Genomic DNA, 19,264 nt, shown 5'->3' with positions numbered 1-19,264 from the left:
TTTGAATTTGTCACTGAACATGTAATTTAACACGCTGGCGTGTTTAATTCAGCACCATGTCGTACTTGAAGGCTTCGGAGGAGAGGGGGGGGGAGCCGCTTTTAAAACTGCCTACCTGCTAATTCACTTTTGATTATAATCCAATGTTAATATTGTTTGACTAGAATGAGAAAGACGGCGCGGTTGTATGTTATTGAAACAATAGCTATTACAGACTCTTAATCTGACATCTATCAAAATCCCATAAATTAGGGACTACTTGCCAGTGTGTTGGCGGAGCGATTCGTCAGCTGTGCATCTCTGTACTAAGGCAGGCTGTCCAGACTTGCACTGGTGTATATGCATGTTGGAGAAAAGGGCAAGAGAGTGTGGGGTACAATTGAACCTATAGTGTGTGCCTTTGCGTGCACGTGCGCGAAAGAGCGAACGTGCATGACTTCGTGCATGAACGGACAATGACTCAGATGAATAGCCTCAATGTACTTGCCTTATTTTTTTTTAATTTAAAATGTCGAGCAATTCAAAGAGCTCTGCCTTGTGCCACCATGTGTGTACGTGCTCTCTCTCTCTCTAACTCTCTCTCTCTCTCTCTCTCTCTCTCTCTCTCTCTCTCTCTCTCTCTCTCTCTCTCTCTCTCTCTTTCTCTCTGTGTGTGTGTGTGTGAGAGTAAGAGAGAGAGTAGAATAGGAATTGTTTCAGTGATAGCTGTAGCAGGATTTCTCACACCTGATGCTGGCAAAAAACACGATATCTCTCTCTCTCACACACACAGAGAGAGAGAGAGAGAGAGAGAGAGAGAGAGAGAGAGAGAGAGAGAGAGAGAGAGAGAGAGAGAGAGAGAGAGAGAGAGAGAGAGAGAGAGAGAGAGAGAGAGAGAGAGAGAGAGAGAGAGAACCTGCTGCTACCTTTACAAGTGCCTGCTGCTGACATGTAACAGCCTGTTACTCCTCCAGTTTCTGCTCTCCTCTCTCACTCTCTCTCTCTCTCTTTCTTTCTCTCTCTCTCTTTCTCTCTCTCTTCTCTCTCTCTCTTTGGCATCACCACCTCCTCTTCTTGTTCACCAACTCTTCCTCATCCTCCCAGTTCTCTAATTCATTCCCCTTTCCCCTCCACCGTACTGCTTCCTGCTCCTTTCTGCACCTCTCCCTATACTTCTTTATTTAATCTTCCCTGTTTGCCCCCTCTATCTTCTCCTTCTGGTATACTTTCTCGGTCTACCCCCCTCCCCCCCTCTTCCTTCCACCTCCTGAATATCTGCCCTAATTCTTCTCCCCCCCCCCCCTCTTTCTCTTCTCTCACTCTCTGTGCCCCCTGCCTGCTTTTCTGTTTCTCCTCCTTGCTCTTCCTCTGTCTTTTTCTCCCACTTCCTCCCTCCTTTCTCCCCATCCATTTCCTCCGCCTCCTCCGCTTTCCTCCCCTCTTTAATATCACCCTCCCTCCTCTGCTTCCCTTACTTTCTTTCTCTCCTGTGATGACTCCTCTCTCTTGTTCTGCCTGCCTCCCTCGCCTCATTCCTCCTCTTCATCTCCTCCTCACCCTCCTCCTTCTCTTCCTGACTTCTCCCTCTCTCGCAGTCTTCCTCTTGTGTCGCTTTCAATTTCAACAGTGTGTGTGTGTGTACGTGCAAATTCTTCCCTCCCCATTCTCCCCCTTCGGTGATACAGTAGGCTAAAGCAGTTTTGCTTCGCTCACCTCCAGCACCCCTTCTCCACTCCTCTCCTCTTCCTCCCTGTACAGTCTCATTTTCACCCCTGCCACCTCTTCCCTCACCTCCTCCACTTCCCTTCCCTCCTCTCCTCTCATTAGTCAGTGTCCAGGAAACTCACCATTCCACTGTCTCTTCTCTCTCTCAGTCCCCCAGTCCCGAACACATCCTCACTAATGAACAACTGCTACCTCTCTCTCCTCCCTCTCTCCCCCTTTCAGCTCTCCTTTCATCCTCCTCTTATTCTTTCTGTCCTCCCCTCTCCTCCTCTGTCATTCTCTACATTTGTCACTCCGTCTCTTTCTTTTCCCTTCCCTTCCCTCTTCTCCTAGCTCGGTTTCGATCTCTCAGAGCTGAGTGTCCCTCCCACTCTCCCTTTAGCTCACTCTTGTTTCCTCACCCCCCTGCCCACATCCCCCTTCTCTCTCCACCTGTCTCTATCCTCCTTCTTTCCTGTCTATCTGTCTGCTCGTCTCAGTTTTTGTCTGCCTCACTTCCCCATTTCCCTCCACATGTGCTCCCAACTATCCCTCCTTCTTTTACACCTCCGCCTGACTCCCATTCCCCCTCCCCCTTCAAATTCTCGGACTTTCTCTGTTATCTCATGGACATGCAGGATCTAGAATCAGATGTGATAGAATAAACTTTCCTTCCTGAGTAGTAGCTGTCACATAGGTATGTAAACCTGTGCTGCAAGACTCACCTTGATGTAGGCATATGATGCCCTTTTCCATTGCCAACTCATTATTTTATGATTTTTCGTAACTGATGACACACCAGATGACTCAAGCTATTCTGACGTAAATAGAGCATAGTATGTGTCACTGGACCAAACAGTGTGTCTGTATACAGAGCCTAAAAAGATCTTGAAGGGAAAATACCTGTGATTATGCTGATTTTACTTCCTGACGCTCTACCCATTCAGTCGTGATTTGCTGAGGTTTGGAGATATTGGTTGTAGCTGATGTCCCGGTGCTGTGCAATAGTGGGGAGTGTTGCTATCCCATATGACCCATATGTCTCGTCTTCGTCTGTGTTGTTTTTAAATTGCAGAACACTGAAGAAAATACAGTGTGAATGTATTTAAAAAATTCCATGACAGTTATAGCCATTGAGGTGTTTTGTCATAAATCATTTAGTGGTGAGGGTTGCTCTCAATGAAAGTTCACGGCGTGTAGAAATTCGAATGGAGAGGGATTATCCTCTTGGGATCATGACTGAAAACTGCAGCCTTCAAATCACTTCAAATTTCTCCATATGGTACAAGTAGTGCAATAGATAGAAACAAGACATCAGCAGCCCACAGACACTGTGCAACCCTCTCATGTTAGTCGCATAACCATGCCGGGTTGCTGCCCAGTCTATGGGTTGTAATTCTGTGCTGCAGGACTTGCTGCGTTGAAAGAGGCCTCATTCTCATCCTCATCCACTATTCTCTTCTGGTCCTTTCCAGACCGCATCTGTTGCTTCCCTCTCTTAGCCTCCTCCCTCCTCATATCGCTTGTTTCCCTATCTATCTATCTATCTATCTATCTATCTATCTATCTATCTATCTATCTATCTATCTATCTATCTATCTATCTATCTATCTATCTATCTATCTATCTATCTATCATCTCTCTCTCTCTCTCTCTCTCTCTCTCTCTCTCTCTCTCTCTATATATATATATATATATATATATATATATATATATATATCATATTATATCTATCTATATATCATATTATATCTATCTATATATCATCTATATCTATCTATCTACAACCCATCTATCGACAAGACAATACCACACAGCATTGCTGAGATGAAAAGAGGGATCTGAGCATGCATGCGCGCACGCATGCGTGTGTGTATATGAGTGGGTGGAGGGGGGGGGGCAGCTTGAATATCATTATTCAGTCCTGCCAGCAAACAAACACCAGAGAGAATGCATAGAAATACTTACCAAATGAGTTAGGAGTGATGTTTGTGTCATCTATATTCAAAAACAGACTTCTTACAATAAGCATCAGGCCTGTGTAGAGACTATGAGCCTCATTGCGCCCCCTACTGACACATGAAATAAATAGTTTTTAACAGACAGATTCCCTGAAGACAAAAGACTGTAGGCGGGGTTTAGAGACTGGACCATCTGCGTGCTGGGGAGGTCTGCTGTGTGTGTGCTTGTGTGTGTGTGTGTGTGTGTGTGTGTGTGTGTGTGTGTGTGTGTGTGTGTGTGTGTGTGAGTGTGTGTGTGTGTGCGTGCGTGCGTGTGCGCGCACGTGTGTGCGTGTATACGTGTGTGCCAGAGAGAGAGAGAGAGAGAGAGAGAGGGGGGAGGGGGGGAACCCCCCATACAAGGCCTTTACTTGCATTATGAAAAAGTGGGTCTTGTGAGGGTCGCCATCTCACATCCACCAAACCAAGATCCCACAGTTAGAGATCTAGAGAAATTTGTAAGCCTTTTATTTGGGTCCATCAAACACCATTGTGTAAACATATAATAAGAATGACAAAATAAATCCTTTGTTTTTTGTTTTCTTCTGACCTAATTACAGGGAAACCCAAGATGTGAAAAGGAATTTGTACATTTGCATACAGACTTGACCATAAAGCAAGTTATAAAACTACAATAACAGAAATTCAGGCAAACTTTTGGAGGTGCATACGGTCAAAATCTGTATTTCATCATGTTTATATCATTGTATATGTACTTATAAAACAAGTCACCTGTCCAAACCAGAAACCAGAAGCAATTTCCTTTAAATCTCGAAGAAGCAAACTACTAAAATATCATTGAGCTGTTGAAGAAAAGAGAGACTTACATCACAATAAATTAATTATGTATTCACGCAACACTTTCAAACAAGTAAACCTTCATTCTATTGCAAACAAGCAAAACATTTATATAATAGGTGAAGTGTAATAGACATAAAAACTGGTCTTAAAATAAACGCATCACATTTCAAACGATTTAATCAGCAACTATTTGATAATCAATTCACTCATTTGAATATTGGCTGCATTCCTTTGTTAACAATGTGACTATTGTTGGCTCCAGAGCACAGACATTACTGGATGTGCATGTTAAAGATGTTGTGATTGTGCTGTTATCACCCCTCAGTTACATTACAATAGGATACTATGATATTCCTTCAGAGTCAATGGGTTTCCACACTCAACAATGACTTTAGGCTGAAGTGACCTTAATGGGCCCCTTTGTCTACTTGGGAATCACTCTGTGGTCCTATCATGTTTTCCCAGGGGACTCACAGTGTGACTGAGTATTCCTCTACATTTTATGTGGTTGCTTTCTAACCAAATGATGCAGGGTAGATACCAACATGTGTTTTTTGCTTCACCTACCAATTACAGTTTATTTAGAAGAGCTGGCATCAAGGGCAAATGTGTACTCAAAATGGAAGCCGAAGCAGCAAAAGGTGAAATATATAAATGTCTGTCTTTCCTCAAACTCGGCCTACTTGTCTTTTACCTTGCCTTGCCTGCCTATTGGTTTGGAAGAAATAAAGGGCTGCTGCAACATTTCACACTCCACGTTACCACCTAGTGGTGAATGGGATAAACTGCTTCTCAGATAACTAAGACTACTGAGAGTTTATTTTCCGCTCTGGGTTTATTTCATTCATTGATTAATATCATTTTAATATGATGAGGCAGATCCTCCAACCCACATACTTTTTAATAATAATATTTTTGAATGTCCAGTGACTATTATTTCTGTTATTGTTTTGTAAAATATTTCTTATGTGATTTTTTTTTCTACCATGATATACGATATTAATATATACTTCATTGTTCCGCGGGAACATTTTTTATTTTGGCTCCAAGAGAAAGATTGAGAAAAAAAGATTGTCTAAGATTTGTATGTTTCCAAATAAACATCTCATGTTGTTTGATGAATTGCGCTATTATTCAAGCATCTATAATTTTTTTTACAAAATTTTAGTATTCCCATGTAAAAACAACAACTTTAAATTAGAAAAATAGTAGTTTTCCGGAAAAGAACTCCTGAGCCCATTCTGAATATAATCTATACAAATGGTTACTATATACATTTTACAGAAAGCCTTGACAAAACTACTATCCATTCATACCTTGAAACACAATGTGTTAATTTTACTCACGATGGCTAGGGCCATCTGAAAGAACACGTAATATGGTGTTAAAAAGAACAAAACTAATCAGTACAATACAATACGATGAACTTTATTGTCCCGCTCAGGGAAAGTTGTTTTGGACTCTTCGGTGCATCACGAATGCCTTGCATGTACTTGCATCTATGCAACACAATAGAGTTCATGTCTCATTTTTGGTCTTTCTTTTATATTTATCTTTTTATATCTAGCTCTTGCATTGAAAAGAAGTACGAAGCGCCGAATCCGGCGTCAAATTCCATGTATGTGAAAATGGACATGGCCATTAAAGCTGATTCTCATTTTGATTATGATTCTGATTTAAATCGTACTGTTAATGCAAGAATAAAAGAGAGAAGAGAGAATATACTTTTGAATAGAACAGCAAAATTATATATTGTATATTATATATACCCTCCAAACCCATCTCTCTTATACTCACTCTTAGACTAGTTTAAGATAAGTAAGTATAAGTATTGTTAGATAAGAGTATGTAGATTATAAATATAAATAAATATAATGCATATTTTACTGATAGCAGGGTGTAATGGGTTCCAATATCTAATTGGTCTGTAATCAGAGTATTGTAATTGTGTAATACTCTATAAAACCAGCACTACTGTTGGTTATTATTAGTTTGGGTTAATTTTAATGTTAAAAAAACGTCATAGAATGGAAATAATACTTGTGGCCAAAGTTGAATTATGTTTCAATGACTTGCAGCATGACGTGCTTCTAACCAGTCCACCCGTCTGTCGTCACTTTCTAAACAAGGAAACCATATTCGCGCTAAATAGATGCCGCGTTCAAACTCTGTGGGAAAATTGAGAGACACATATTTTTATGCAGGTATACGGGTAGCGTGGCCGAGCGGTCTAAGGCGCTGGATTAAGGCTCCAGTCTCCTCGGAGGCGTGGGTTCGAATCCCACCGCTGCCAGAATTTTTCCGTGGGTTGTACGACATGGTGTGCCACGACTGTAATTTGAGTGGTTTTTGTGTCAGTACTCATCCTTGAGCTAGTGACAATGCAGACGTGGTCTGAAGAATCAGCAAGGAGAAGTATTGTATAAAGTTTGTGTTCAGGATTTCACCAACAATTCATTGTTGAGTTCCTATAGCCTCTAATCTACTGTAAGTTAAATATTTTTTCTGTTTTCAGGGCTGAAAGTCATATATATTTCTGTTTTCAGGGCTGTATTTGGTTAAGAAATGTTGCAATCATAGGAAATGTGCCGCACGGTTTATTTTATATAATCTATTTGAAGTTTAGAAATTCTGGGGTTTCATCCACGTTGATGAATACTATTGAGTTGTTGAAGTACATTTGTTGAGTCAAATGCTTTACTAAACACAGAGGCTACAGAAAGCATTTTGGAGGTACTTTTACTTTAATTTTTTTCCCGTATTTTGCTGCTTTAAACTCTCACTTTACCGTGCACATTAAGATATTAACATCATATATTATTACCTTATAAAATAAATGATGCATTTTTATATAATTAAATAGTTAAATAGTTTCAAAATCTCAAACTCGACCAACCAGAACCCTAAATTGCCTCTGAACCACCAACAATATAATAATATGACACTCGGGGTAGTCATTCTGCTGCAAAATGAGAAACTATTTGTTGATAACAGACAATATTTTTAAGCTCCGTTTTATTTTGTGATATTGCTAATTTTAGATGTGAAAAAGTATATATCTGAATACCGTAAATAAAAGTATATGTTTCTTACTAGTATTTTTTAATTAAAAGTATGACTTTCTTCAACGTGTTGAAGTGGGCCTTCAACGGAGTCCACTGGGGACTGAGAAGTCGGACCCGGCGAAGAGCACGTGAATGTAGCACAGTTGGACGCGACGGAGAAGAGAGGAAAGAAAGGGGGCAAGGAAGCGACCTGTAATAAATTCAGCCTTGCACTCTTGGCGCCAATCCGATTTAAAGAGAACAAAAAAAACAGCATTTTTTTTCATTGATGTTTTTAACCAATTTTTTTTTTTTGCCCAACTGCTGGTCCTCCCACAACCATCAGTCGGTGCTTCAGTCAGCTAGCCTCGTTAGCACCCTGTCTATCATTGTCATATTAATCTGGCCCCGTCCCTCTGCCTGGAGCGACTCATAACTCAACAACAGTACAGCACGGGGACAATAGGTGTGTTTCTCTCTCCAGTGGATCGATAAGACACGGCAGCTGCAAAAATGGGGGTAAGTTGTATGTGTTTTGCTCAACGCCTCGATGCAATGAAAGGTGCATGTTTTGGGGCTCGTGATGGTGAGATGAGAGAAAGAAGGAGGGAGGAAGAGAGACCATGGTGGATGTATGTAGGCAAAGGTGTCGGTGGGCACCGGGCTCCTCCGGCTGCCGTTTAGGGTTAGCCAGCTGGGGATAACGTTAGCTTAGATACCATGGTAAAGTCAGCCCACATAGTTTTATTTATATATATTTATTTATATATATCGTTATTATCACGTTGTTTTCTTGCGTTATGCTCAGTTAACTTCTCCTGGTTGTCCATTGTTAGCCTGCTAGCTGCGTTAGCCACTTAGGAATGCCACATAAATGACGAGGGCTTGCTAGCTGTTACTGCTAATCACTTGTGCGCGCGCATATATATATATATATATATATATATATATATATATATATATATATATATATATATATATATATATATATATCGTTTGTTTTTACCAACAAGCCAGAAGTGTGGCGTCTCAGCCCGCCTGATTATAATACATTCCGACTTGTTGGTGCACTTCTAGGCATCAGCCGGGCCTGCGCTCGTGCCGTGAAGCTGAGTTAGTTTCCATAACTTGTGCTCACGTCAGTCTCTGGAGGCAGATTCGAGTTTATCCACCACTCTCACCCCGGATAAACTGATCCACGTGTTCCCACAGCCCGCGCTCAGTCTACACACTCCCTGTGCTTGGTACGGAGCTAATGCTCTGAGCTATATAGTTGGCAGTGGGACGCGTTCCTCTCCATAATGAAGGAAAATTAGCTAAATCCTGCATGTTTGTCCGCTGCCTTTGTTTGTTGGTGAAGCACCGGGTCTGCCATGTAAGCATGTAACTGGAAACATAATCATGTAATCTTCTGCTTTCTTATTCTGCTGTGTGTCCACCTTGGCGACTTTCTCAAAGACTTGCATGTGCCAATAATTAGACTGCTAACAATTACTATTCATAGAAGGGCACCTACTACAGACATATTTATAGCAGCTTTTAAAGTGTGTGTGTGTGTGTGTGTGTGTGTGTGTGTAAGTGTATGTGTGTGAGTGTGTGTAAGTGTATGTGTTGTCAGTCAGGCATTGATGCAGTCAGAGTCATAATGTGTGTGAGTTATGGTTGCACTACTGCTGATATGAGCATTGGACATCAAGCCCAGTGCAGGCAAAATTTGAGTATCAGAATTTCTCCACCACTAAAGTCCCACATTCAGAGCGATCTGCAACATCAGTGACCTAGACGCTCAACCCTTAACAAGTGGTGCGGTCATAAAAGCTATCCATACCCCATCATGTCTGAAGGATGCTCTTTTTTTAACTCAATATTATTATCTTGCAGTTTTTATTGACAAGGATGTCATGTTAAACCGCTGTTTGTTCTGCATAACTATCCAGATGTTTTTACTTTTGTGTTTCTCCTTGTACAAAAGCTGCATAATGTTGCTGCGACTAATTTTCCAATGCTTCTTTATTCTTTTTTTTTTTTTAGATATAAATAATTGTCTGTCAGTAAATGGTGGGTCTGATCAGAAAGTGGTGGAATAAAGAGTACATTGTTAAAACAATATTTCTATATGTTTAACCCTTTTTCTATCTTTTTAGATCTTGTTATCATCTAACGTTCTTCCATATGTTCCCTTTCCTTATTTCCTGTGTCCAGAGGAAGTCCAACAGAGCAAAGGAAAAGAAGGCCCGGCGTCAGGAAGAGAGGGCCGCCATGGATGCTGTTTGTGCTAAGGTGGAAGCAGCCAATAAGGTGATTTTTGGGTTGCTGATTATCTAGAAAAGTGGCGATTGTCAGCTTTGGGAGAGGGCCTTATTGAGGACTGCAAAGCAAGCACAAAATTTGCAGTTGTGTAGTTCTGATGGTTGATAATTGTGTTGCGTTAATGTTAAAAATAAATGCACTTTTTCAGCTAAGTGCTTCACATAAAAGCATCCACCACTTGGCCCTTTCACATGCTGTTTCAGGTTTGGCTGCAGATTGCATCAAGCACTTAAAAAGCCTCAGTTGTGAGTTGTGATTTGTCTCGTTTGTGAACTTACAGTAATGGACACGGTTCAATGTAATGATGCCAAAAGATGGGGATGCCCTTCTTACTCTGAATAAACCCGTAATTGATATTCCCCCGACAGGAAAGGCCAAATGCAGTGCCATATGTTTCTCTATGCATAATTAATCATCATTATTAAATCCTACACACAGCAGAAAGCTCCTGTAGCTTGGAGGTTGTCTTGAGATAAAGCTTTTATTGAAGCCTGGAGCAGAACAAAGCTCACACCCTCTCCTCCAGCTGCCTGCCCGCACTTATTACTTTTTATGTCACTTTGTCCCAAAATGGGGCACCCTGTGTAGCGTGCTGTTCCCTCTCCCGCCCCTTTCCGCCGTTGATGTGCCAACAGAGAAGGAATGCAAGAAATTCTCCGAAAGTAACTTTTATGTTGGTTTGTGCTCTTGCCAACAGCGATGAAACTTGACTCAGACTATTGTTTCAAAGGAACAAATATGGTATTCACTGCTTAAAAAAACATTTTCTGGTAAATCCAGCTATTGGTCGCTTTCTCCTTGGCCATAAAATGGAGGAGAGGTATGGCTGGGTTACTGAACAGGCCCGGGAGGGCAGGGCTCCTAAATAAAAGCTTCTGTTTGAATTTAATGTTGTAACCCTGCATCATGGAAAAATCAAATGGCTCGTTCAAAACTAGGGGAAGTCTCAACTGATATTTATTAGTTTTATGTTTATTTATTTTTCCATATTTCCCTGAATAAAGCTGTATAGGTCACATCTGTGCCCAGTGGCCCCAACAGTCTCATAATCTGTGCAAGAAGAGGGGTATTCTTGATTTGATATTATCTATTCTCGCCGGGCCGAGGAAAAGATGACTTTGTGGGGGCTTATTATGAGTGAATACTGGGGGCCATAACACTAATAACTCTGTAATTATCTTGCCTGTATGGGGGCTGTTCAGGCTCGAGAGCCTATTGTTGAGCCTGAGGGATGCTCTGAATATACAGTCTCTTTTACGCTCCATTTAGGGTATTTACTGCATTCACAAATAAGGGAGTTTGAAAATATGAAGAAGTGTAGCGCAACTCATGAAGAAGTGTAGCGCAACTCATGAAGAAGTGTAGCGCAACTCATGAAGAAGTGTAGCGCAACTCTGGATAATTTTGATTAGATATTGATCTGCCTGTTTTATAGGATAACTAGCTAATCATGACATGTGAGGAGCTAGAAATGGCTCATATTTGACAAAAACACTTTTGTGTTGTTGAAAGTGTCTTTCGGCTAATTTTGGCTCTTCCCATCACAGCTTGATGACCCACTGGCTGCCTTCCCAGCCTTCAAAAAGTACGACAGAAATGGGTACGTAAAGCTTTGTATGCCTACAAAGACCTTATTCAGTATTTCATGAAATACACACTTGTTTCATTGTGGTTGGTATGTTGGTGGCATTTATGTCTGTTCTTCTTTAGTCTTTCTAACACACACACACACACACACACACACACACACACACACACACACACACACACATTCCTGATGTAATTATTGACTCTGGTTACTTGTCCTTCAATCTAGGCTGAATCTGCAGATAGAGTGTAAGAGAGTGGCCAACCTGAACCCGCTGTCTGTGGAGTGGGCCTTCGAACTCACCAGAGCCAACATGCAAACACTGTAAGAAGTCTGTTCAGGAACAAAGTGACCCACATTTAACGGGGATGATCTGTCTGGCGAGTCGTAAATTACAGCTGAAAATAGATGGAGGAAGAAGAAGTGGCGTAGACAAGCCAGCCGTTTTTTGTGTGCAAGAGAATTGGAGAGTGACATCAAACGCAGATATTAGTATGAATTTAATTATCGTCACTGGTAAGCCGGTGGAAAGGAGAGCAGGGGTTATGCAGACAGATTGGAGGCAGAGAAATTACAACAATTAGTTTTTTCTCTCACTGCCAGAATTTGAATTGTTTTCAATTTAGCAAATGGCATCCAGTCAGAAACTAAGTTTGTTCAGTTTAGAAAAATTGTGCTTTCTGGGAGACGCTGTCAGGTGATTGGTGGTAAAGAATGAGAGGGTAAAATTAAAGATGACCTGTTTTCTTCTTTGTGGTGCCGTAGGTATGAGCAGAGCGAGTGGGGGTGGAAGGAGAGGGAAAAGAGGGAGGAGATGAACGACGAGAGGGCGTGGTACCTTCTGGCCCGCGATGGAGACTCCGCCCCTGTGGCTTTCTCTCACTTCCGATTCGATGTGGAGTGTGGGGAGGAGGTTTTATATTGGTAAGTGTGTGGATTTAAGTTCCAGCTGTAGCTTATATTACCACATTTGAGGAAAAATATTTTCACTTGTTACTAGGGCTGGCAAGTTAACGCAGCGTTAATGTCTCAATCCTTTAACAGCGTTAATTATTTGACCATGCATATATATGTAAATACACCGCCTGGCCAAAAAAAAAGTCGCCACCAAAAAAAAGGTCACACACTAATATTTTGTTGGACCGCCTTTAGCTTTGATTACGGCACGGATTTGCTGTGGCATTGTTTCGATAAGCTTCTGCAATGTCACAAGTTTTTTTTTCCTATCCAGTGTTGCATTAATGTCTCATCAAGATATTGTATTGATGATGGTAGAGTGTGACCGCTGCGCAAAGCCTTCTCCAACACATCCCAAAGATTCTCATTAAGGTCTGGACTCCATGTGTGAAAATGATGTCTCATGCTCCCTGAACCACTCTTTCACAATTTGAGCCTGATAAATCCTGGCAATGTCATCTTGGCATATACCCGTGCCATCAGGGAAGAAAAAATCCATTTATGGAATAACCTGGTCATTGCTGAACCTGGTCGTTGCTGAAATTAGACCTGATCAACTGCAGCAACCCCAGATCATAGCACTGCCCCCACAAGCTTGTACAGTAGGCAGTAGTAGTTAAATCTAGTTTCTGTTCTCAGCTGCCGCGAGTCGCTGAGTCACTCGCCTCACAAAGCTTCACAGGCGGTCAGTCTACTGGCAGGCTCGCGCCGCAAGCTCAGCGTCCCCGGATTGAACATTAATTGCGCATGCGCAAAGCCGCTGATACCTGTCAACTGTCCTTCACAGCTCCACCTCATTCAACCAGACTTCAGTGCACTTTTTCCAGCCAACACAAACTGGACTTTTTTCACTTAGGAAGAAAAACTGAACTAAATTGGAAAACATGAAAAGCACTTATTGCTTTTGTTTGAAGTTAATCAATTGCTGGTCTTTAACATACATCTTTAAGGTAAGCAACAGACTGAACATGGACAAAAGAAGGAGTGGTTTGTCCCTCACAGCGACCCCTACTTCTGAACAGTACCTGTTCAGAAAAAAAAGAAAACAGGTTTAAAAACTATATATGTATGTATGTTAACTTGCTGTTGCAGTTCCTGTTATATTGTTCTGATAACATTACTTTAAATTAAAAGCGTGCAATACACTATTTTTTACTTCATTATTTAATTTGGTGCATTATGCCATTAATCGGAGAAAAATTATATATTTATTTATTTATTTATTTATTTATTATTATTATTATTATACACTCAAACACTACTTCCTAGAGAGAAACACAAAACAATAGCTTACAGTAGCGAACTATCACAAATAGTCTGCCGTGTAAATTCACGCAAGTAAAGATTGTGTGAAAGCAGTTTTGAGGAGTGTGAAGACGGCACTCTGCTGCAATAAAAATTCCCTATAAAATAAAAGCACAAGGTTATTTTTGGTCATGCAAAGACCCGTGACTCACTTAAAAATATGTCTGTCACCAGTGTTCTACGAGGTGCCGGTGCCACGACTTAAAAACTAGTGACAAATGGCATCTCATAGAGTGACAACTGCTTAAGTTCCCCCAGCATCTGAGGTGGGAACCAGACATGCCTCTATGAGGTGCCGATGCCACGATTTGAGCTTGCTTCTACTGTGATTTTTCTGCAATATATCGCATTATAACCCAAATTAAATGAAGTAAAAACTATTGTATCGCGCGCTTTTATTTTAAAGTAATGTTATCAGAACAATATTGCAGGCACTCTGGAAAAAAGAAATGCAGTTAACGCATGATCAAATAATTAACGTGCCCAGCCCTACTTTTTTTGGTAATTTTTGTCAATATGCTCACAATGGTCTAACTTAATTTCTTGCCTCTGCAGCTATGAGGTACAGTTAGAGAGCAGAGTGCGGAGGAAAGGACTCGGAAAATTCCTCATCCAGATTCTACAGCTCATCGCTAACAGGTAAAATCCACAGTTGTAATCTGTGTTAATAGCTGTAAAACAATAATATACAAGCTGTTTTTGAGTATGGAAATGTATCTTATGTTCGAGCTCAAGGACATAGTCCACACTGAATGCACTCACAACTTTAGTTTGAGCCCACTGGGCATTGTTAAAGAAAATATGCCCATCACTTCCTTCAGTCATGTGAAACTAAGGTGTTTCTCTCTGCTCTTTCGCTCTCTGTCCAGTACGCAGATGAAGAAAGTGATGTTGACAGTTTTCAAACACAACCATGGGGCTTACCAGTTTTTCAGAGAAGCTTTACAGTGAGTATATTTTGACTTTTTAAAAAAATCATTTTTGTATGTGAACAGGAAGTCTGTTTTATTTTATGTTACTAAGTAGTGAGTAATGTCTCTTGTTAAAATTGTACCGCCAGAAATTGATTCTTGACCCTTGTTAACTGATCTCGCTCTCTCGCTCTCAGATTTGAGATCGATGAGACTTCGCCAAGCATGTCCGGTTGCTGCGGCGATGACTGCTCCTATGAGATCCTCAGCCGGCGGACCAAACACGGCGAGGCCTCGGCGGGACACACCCACGGGGGTGGGCACTGCGGTGGCTGCTGTCACTGATCCGCTTCAGTTTCACCTTTTTACGATTGGTTAAAAGCCAGCAACTTTCATGGCTGTGTGTGAAAGCTTGAGCTGCCTGCTACTCTGCAAGCGTTTTGAGTTTGCCCGGCTGTACAGTGCCGTTAAAACTACAAACCCATGGCGGAATACCTGGCTACAGATATTGTTTATCGCATTATGGATTGAGATTTACGTGGGTTATCTTTTGTTGTGTGTAGTCCTGCTACAAAAGCAGTATGCAGTGTGAGCTTTCACACATGGCACCTGTTCTTTCTTTCCTATTGGTTCAATGTCCAAGCCTTCTTTTCCCATTCTCCTATACCAGTTATCGATGACGACTAGTAGTTTGCCAGTCAAGAAAAAAAAGCTACGGCATTGCTGACATTCTCGTCCACGGCAATGAACGTCATCTCTCAGTGTGCCACACTGTATTCCATCATTGTGCAGCGTTTCTTAAAATCTGTCTCGGGACCTGGCCCGCGGCTGTATTATAGAAACTTACTACCTCAAGTCAATGTGTCACAGTACATTTTTTTTTCATTTAAGTCACGCCCTATTTCAAGTTACTATCGATTTAAAAAGGTTTAGTCAGTTTCTGTTATACAGCCCTGGATGTCTTTGGGTCCTTAAACTGGGACTCCCAGCTTCTTTCACTGAATCAGGGTCCCAAGGATTAGGTTTAAAGTACTCTCATCTGGGTCCCAGAAAAGGTCTGAGAAACCCTGCTGTGCTGTAACACCACCTGTTCGATCCACACATGGCTTTGAAGTGTTTTTTTAACAAATGAAGTGCAGCTAGCAGCAACTCCACTTCGGCCCATTATACTACAATTACAAGAGTGAAGTCCACTATTAGCAACTTATCTTCTCTATTCTCCTAAATCTAGCAGGCATCTCCCCTGTGTTTTATTCTTATAATTTATGAGGGTAGATTTGCCCTTTTTTTTATTTTTCTTCTTTTCGCAGTGAGTAAAAATCTACTGTCGTCAATCTGCGTCCAACCCAGAACATAATCCCAGTATGACTCTAGCTCATTCAGATACATGAAATTATTAGCTCTCGTTTCCGCCCTTCCTTCCAACCTTCTTTTCATTGTTTCCACGCTTACAGATTTGCCTCGCCGTAGTGTGATCCCATGCGTCACTTCTGTAAAAAAAAAAAAAAGAAAGGAAAAAAAAAGGCAACCTCCCAGTCCGTTGCTTTCTGACACCCGTTCTCCCTCCATGTCCTAGAGGTCCTGATCAATGACCGTAGACCTGTTAATGTCGCGCTCACCTTCAGCCCCCTTTGTACGGTTGCATCACTCCTGGTCGCCTCTTTGTTCGCTCCGTTTCCAAGAGGTACTAATGATAAACAAGTTGATGTTGATGCTACCATTTTAGCTATATTTAAAAAAAATAAATACTTAAACCATCCTCCATCCCTTCTCTTACATAGTTTGTTAGCATGAGCAAATCATATTGATTTAACATGGATGAGGATCGGTAAAAGTCACCGTTTCAATATGTGGCCGTCTGAAGCTGATGATTGCTATTAATTTGGAGGGAGGGAGCGCAGATTAGATGGATGTAATTGCAGAGCACCGAAAGTGTTTTTTAATGGTTGTTATTCCTCTTCTTTTCATCAGAACCCATTTGCCAGCCCACTCATTAGTTTGTATGACAACGTTTAGAAATGTTACACAGAACGTGTAGTCTAAATCATGATCAACAGCACTGTTTAAACAAATCTCCCATGATTCAGTGCATGTTAGGAATATGTGATGATGGAGTTGTGTGGAATCAAAAGTGAATGCTGACATTTGGTGTTCCTTAAACGCGTGTTGGCACAAAGTCCGTACTATAAGATTTGTGCCGTACATGTGCTGCCCGTTCACTTAGAATAAACTTAATGCAAAGGTTCTTGTTCTATTTTGGATTTTAGATGCTACATTACTGTCAATCAAGAAAGGCGCCGATCTGGGTCATTCTATGTCTGTTTACAAAACCTTCAGGGTCATTTCAGACAGTTTTGAGTGCTGGTCTGCTGGACAAGAAGCCCCATCTAGAAACCACCATAGAACCCTTTTATTCCAGGACTGTAGTCAGTTTGTACAGATTTTCCTTGTGGGCTGGAGGTGTAAAGAAGAAAATTACTTTACTTTTCTGCTGCGGATGTAAAGGTTTTCTATCTAGTGCGGCTGTTAAAGGCTTTTATTGGTATGTTTTGAAATGTTTGTTTTTCCATTTTAAACGGTCATATCAAGGCTCAACTTGAGATTTAAGCAGGGCAGACTGAAATGTGAAATTGACAGACTCTTTCTTACACCTAGATACTGGAAATAATCGTTCAAAGATCAAAATGTTATGTATCGCCAAAAACAAAGTCCAGATCCTGGGGTGAAAGTTTCTGGTTGCTTCTAGACAGAGTGGAGACTATAAAATATTCAACACCTCAAGACCACATTAGTGTCTCACGCTTGTTTGATCATGAACAACAAAAACAATTAAACAAAATAGTGCTTATTTTAGTTCTAGACTACCTTCTGATAAGTACAGTATGTCTTTTTTTGTACTGCATAGGTTACATTACAAATCAGATGTTGTACATAGTGGTAGTATATCAACCGACTGACAGTCTCTCTCTCTCAGGTTAATCAAACGTAATCAGACCTCATCTGTTTTATTTAACAGCCATGTTAGCTGGATTGGATTGGCCCCAGTGCTGACCTAGAGTCAGTTTATGTTTGTGTGTCATGCTGTAGTATTTTTACAATGTGTTGCAGTAAAAAAAAAGCTCTTCTATGCCTTGGAAATGTGAAATTGCATGTAAGTCAATATGACACAAAAGTTTGAACTGACCCTAGAGCAGTGCTCAGTTGTTATTTTAAATCCAGATAGGTGGGCTGTGTTTTTAAAAAAAGAAAAGAAAAAGAAGGCTCACTGAAAATGAAAATTCGTTTGTGAAAATATCCTAAGTTTAAAAAATGAGCCGAAACTCAACCAGTTTATTTTAAGTCAGTGAGTACTTTTATTTTGGAAAATGGTTACATACCCTCACAAAATCACTGGTCCTTCTCTTGGTCTTTTCTCTGTGTATGTGTATATATATAGGCTGTGGTGGATCCATCTTCATTTTCTTTTCTTGGCCTTTTACAGGTAAAACACTTTTTAAACATGTTCAAAGTAAAGCTCCATGTTTGAGAGTGAGTGTTACAGTCCTGTCCATAAACGACAATGAAAGGGAAAACTAAGTCATTCTGCCTTGTCAGTGTTTTATTTGTATGTTACAAATAAAGGAAAGTTGTTTGACTTTTCAAGAGATGCCCTGTTGTCATTTATGATCTTCAATGCTTCTCATTAAAAAACAATTAACAGTGGAATGTATATAGATCTTTGCTGTGAAAAGGGAATAGCTCGAATTACTTATACATTTATTAATAATTTTACCTAGGTATTGCACAATTTGTATCTACAATGTGTTATTTTTATATCATGCCCAACTTTTCATCATTTTAAAATTAAAATGACTTCTTGGGGGAAATAACAGTTTTTAGACATATTATGGAAATCATTAATGTATAGGTTATACACACACCCTTTTACAAGGCGATAATATTAGATATTATAATATCGTTAACGTTTTTGTGTGTGTGTGTGTGTGTATATATATATATATGTGTATATATATATATGTGTATATATATATATATATGTATATATGTATATATGTATATATGTATATATATATATATGTATATATACATATATATATGTATATATTTATATATACACTGTGTATATATATATTTATATATATATATATACACTGTGTATATATACTTATATATACACTGTGTATATATACATATATATACATATATATACATATACATATACATATATACACATATATATACATATATATATATATATACATATATACATATGTATACATATATACACATATATATATATACACATATATATACACATATATACATATGTATACATATATACACATATATATATACACATATATATACATATATATACATATATGTATATACATATATATATATACATATATACATATGTATACATATATACACATATATATATATACATATATGTATATACATATATATATGTATATATATATACATATATCTATATATATAGAGATATATATATATATATATATATATATATATATATATATATATATATATATATACATATATATACATATATATATATATATATATATATATATATATATATATATATATATATATATATATATATATATATATATATATATGTTAACTAGCCGTTACCTG

General features: G+C 39.7%; 1 protein-coding gene and 1 non-coding gene across 2 annotated transcripts; both read left to right on the top strand.

Moving 5' to 3' along the window:
* The first annotated feature begins 6,695 nt into the window (after positions 1–6,695).
* Positions 6,696–6,777, top strand: trnal-aag (transfer RNA leucine (anticodon AAG)). The gene has a single exon. It is a non-coding gene; the product is annotated as a tRNA-Leu (tRNA).
* Positions 6,778–7,689: 912 nt separating this feature from the next.
* Positions 7,690–18,241, top strand: naa40 (N-alpha-acetyltransferase 40, NatD catalytic subunit). The gene is made up of 8 exons (XM_068588093.1): positions 7,690–8,047; positions 9,731–9,826; positions 11,386–11,438; positions 11,655–11,750; positions 12,192–12,350; positions 14,244–14,327; positions 14,558–14,635; positions 14,797–18,241. The coding sequence occupies exons 1-8, from the start codon at positions 8,042–8,044 to the stop codon at positions 14,942–14,944; spliced, it is 720 nt and encodes a 239-aa protein (XP_068444194.1). The 5' UTR covers positions 7,690–8,041; the 3' UTR covers positions 14,945–18,241.
* The last annotated feature ends 1,023 nt before the right edge of the window (positions 18,242–19,264 follow it).

This window comes from Clinocottus analis, unplaced genomic scaffold (genome assembly GCF_023055335.1).
Source record: "Clinocottus analis isolate CAN_PGR_092001 unplaced genomic scaffold, fCliAna1.0.p SCAF_21, whole genome shotgun sequence".
Classification (NCBI taxonomy): Eukaryota; Metazoa; Chordata; class Actinopteri; order Perciformes; family Cottidae; genus Clinocottus; species Clinocottus analis.
The sequence above is the reverse complement of the archived record's forward strand: the minus strand, read 5'-3'. Positions and strand labels throughout refer to the sequence as shown.

Bases quoted from the DNA above. Each gene is read 5' to 3' on its own strand.
- naa40 (XM_068588093.1), top strand. The intron at 9,827-11,385 runs GTGATTTTTGGG...TTCCCATCACAG, and splicing joins AGGTGGAAGCAGCCAATAAG to CTTGATGACCCACTGGCTGC. The intron at 14,328-14,557 runs GTAAAATCCACA...CTCTCTGTCCAG, and splicing joins CTACAGCTCATCGCTAACAG to TACGCAGATGAAGAAAGTGA.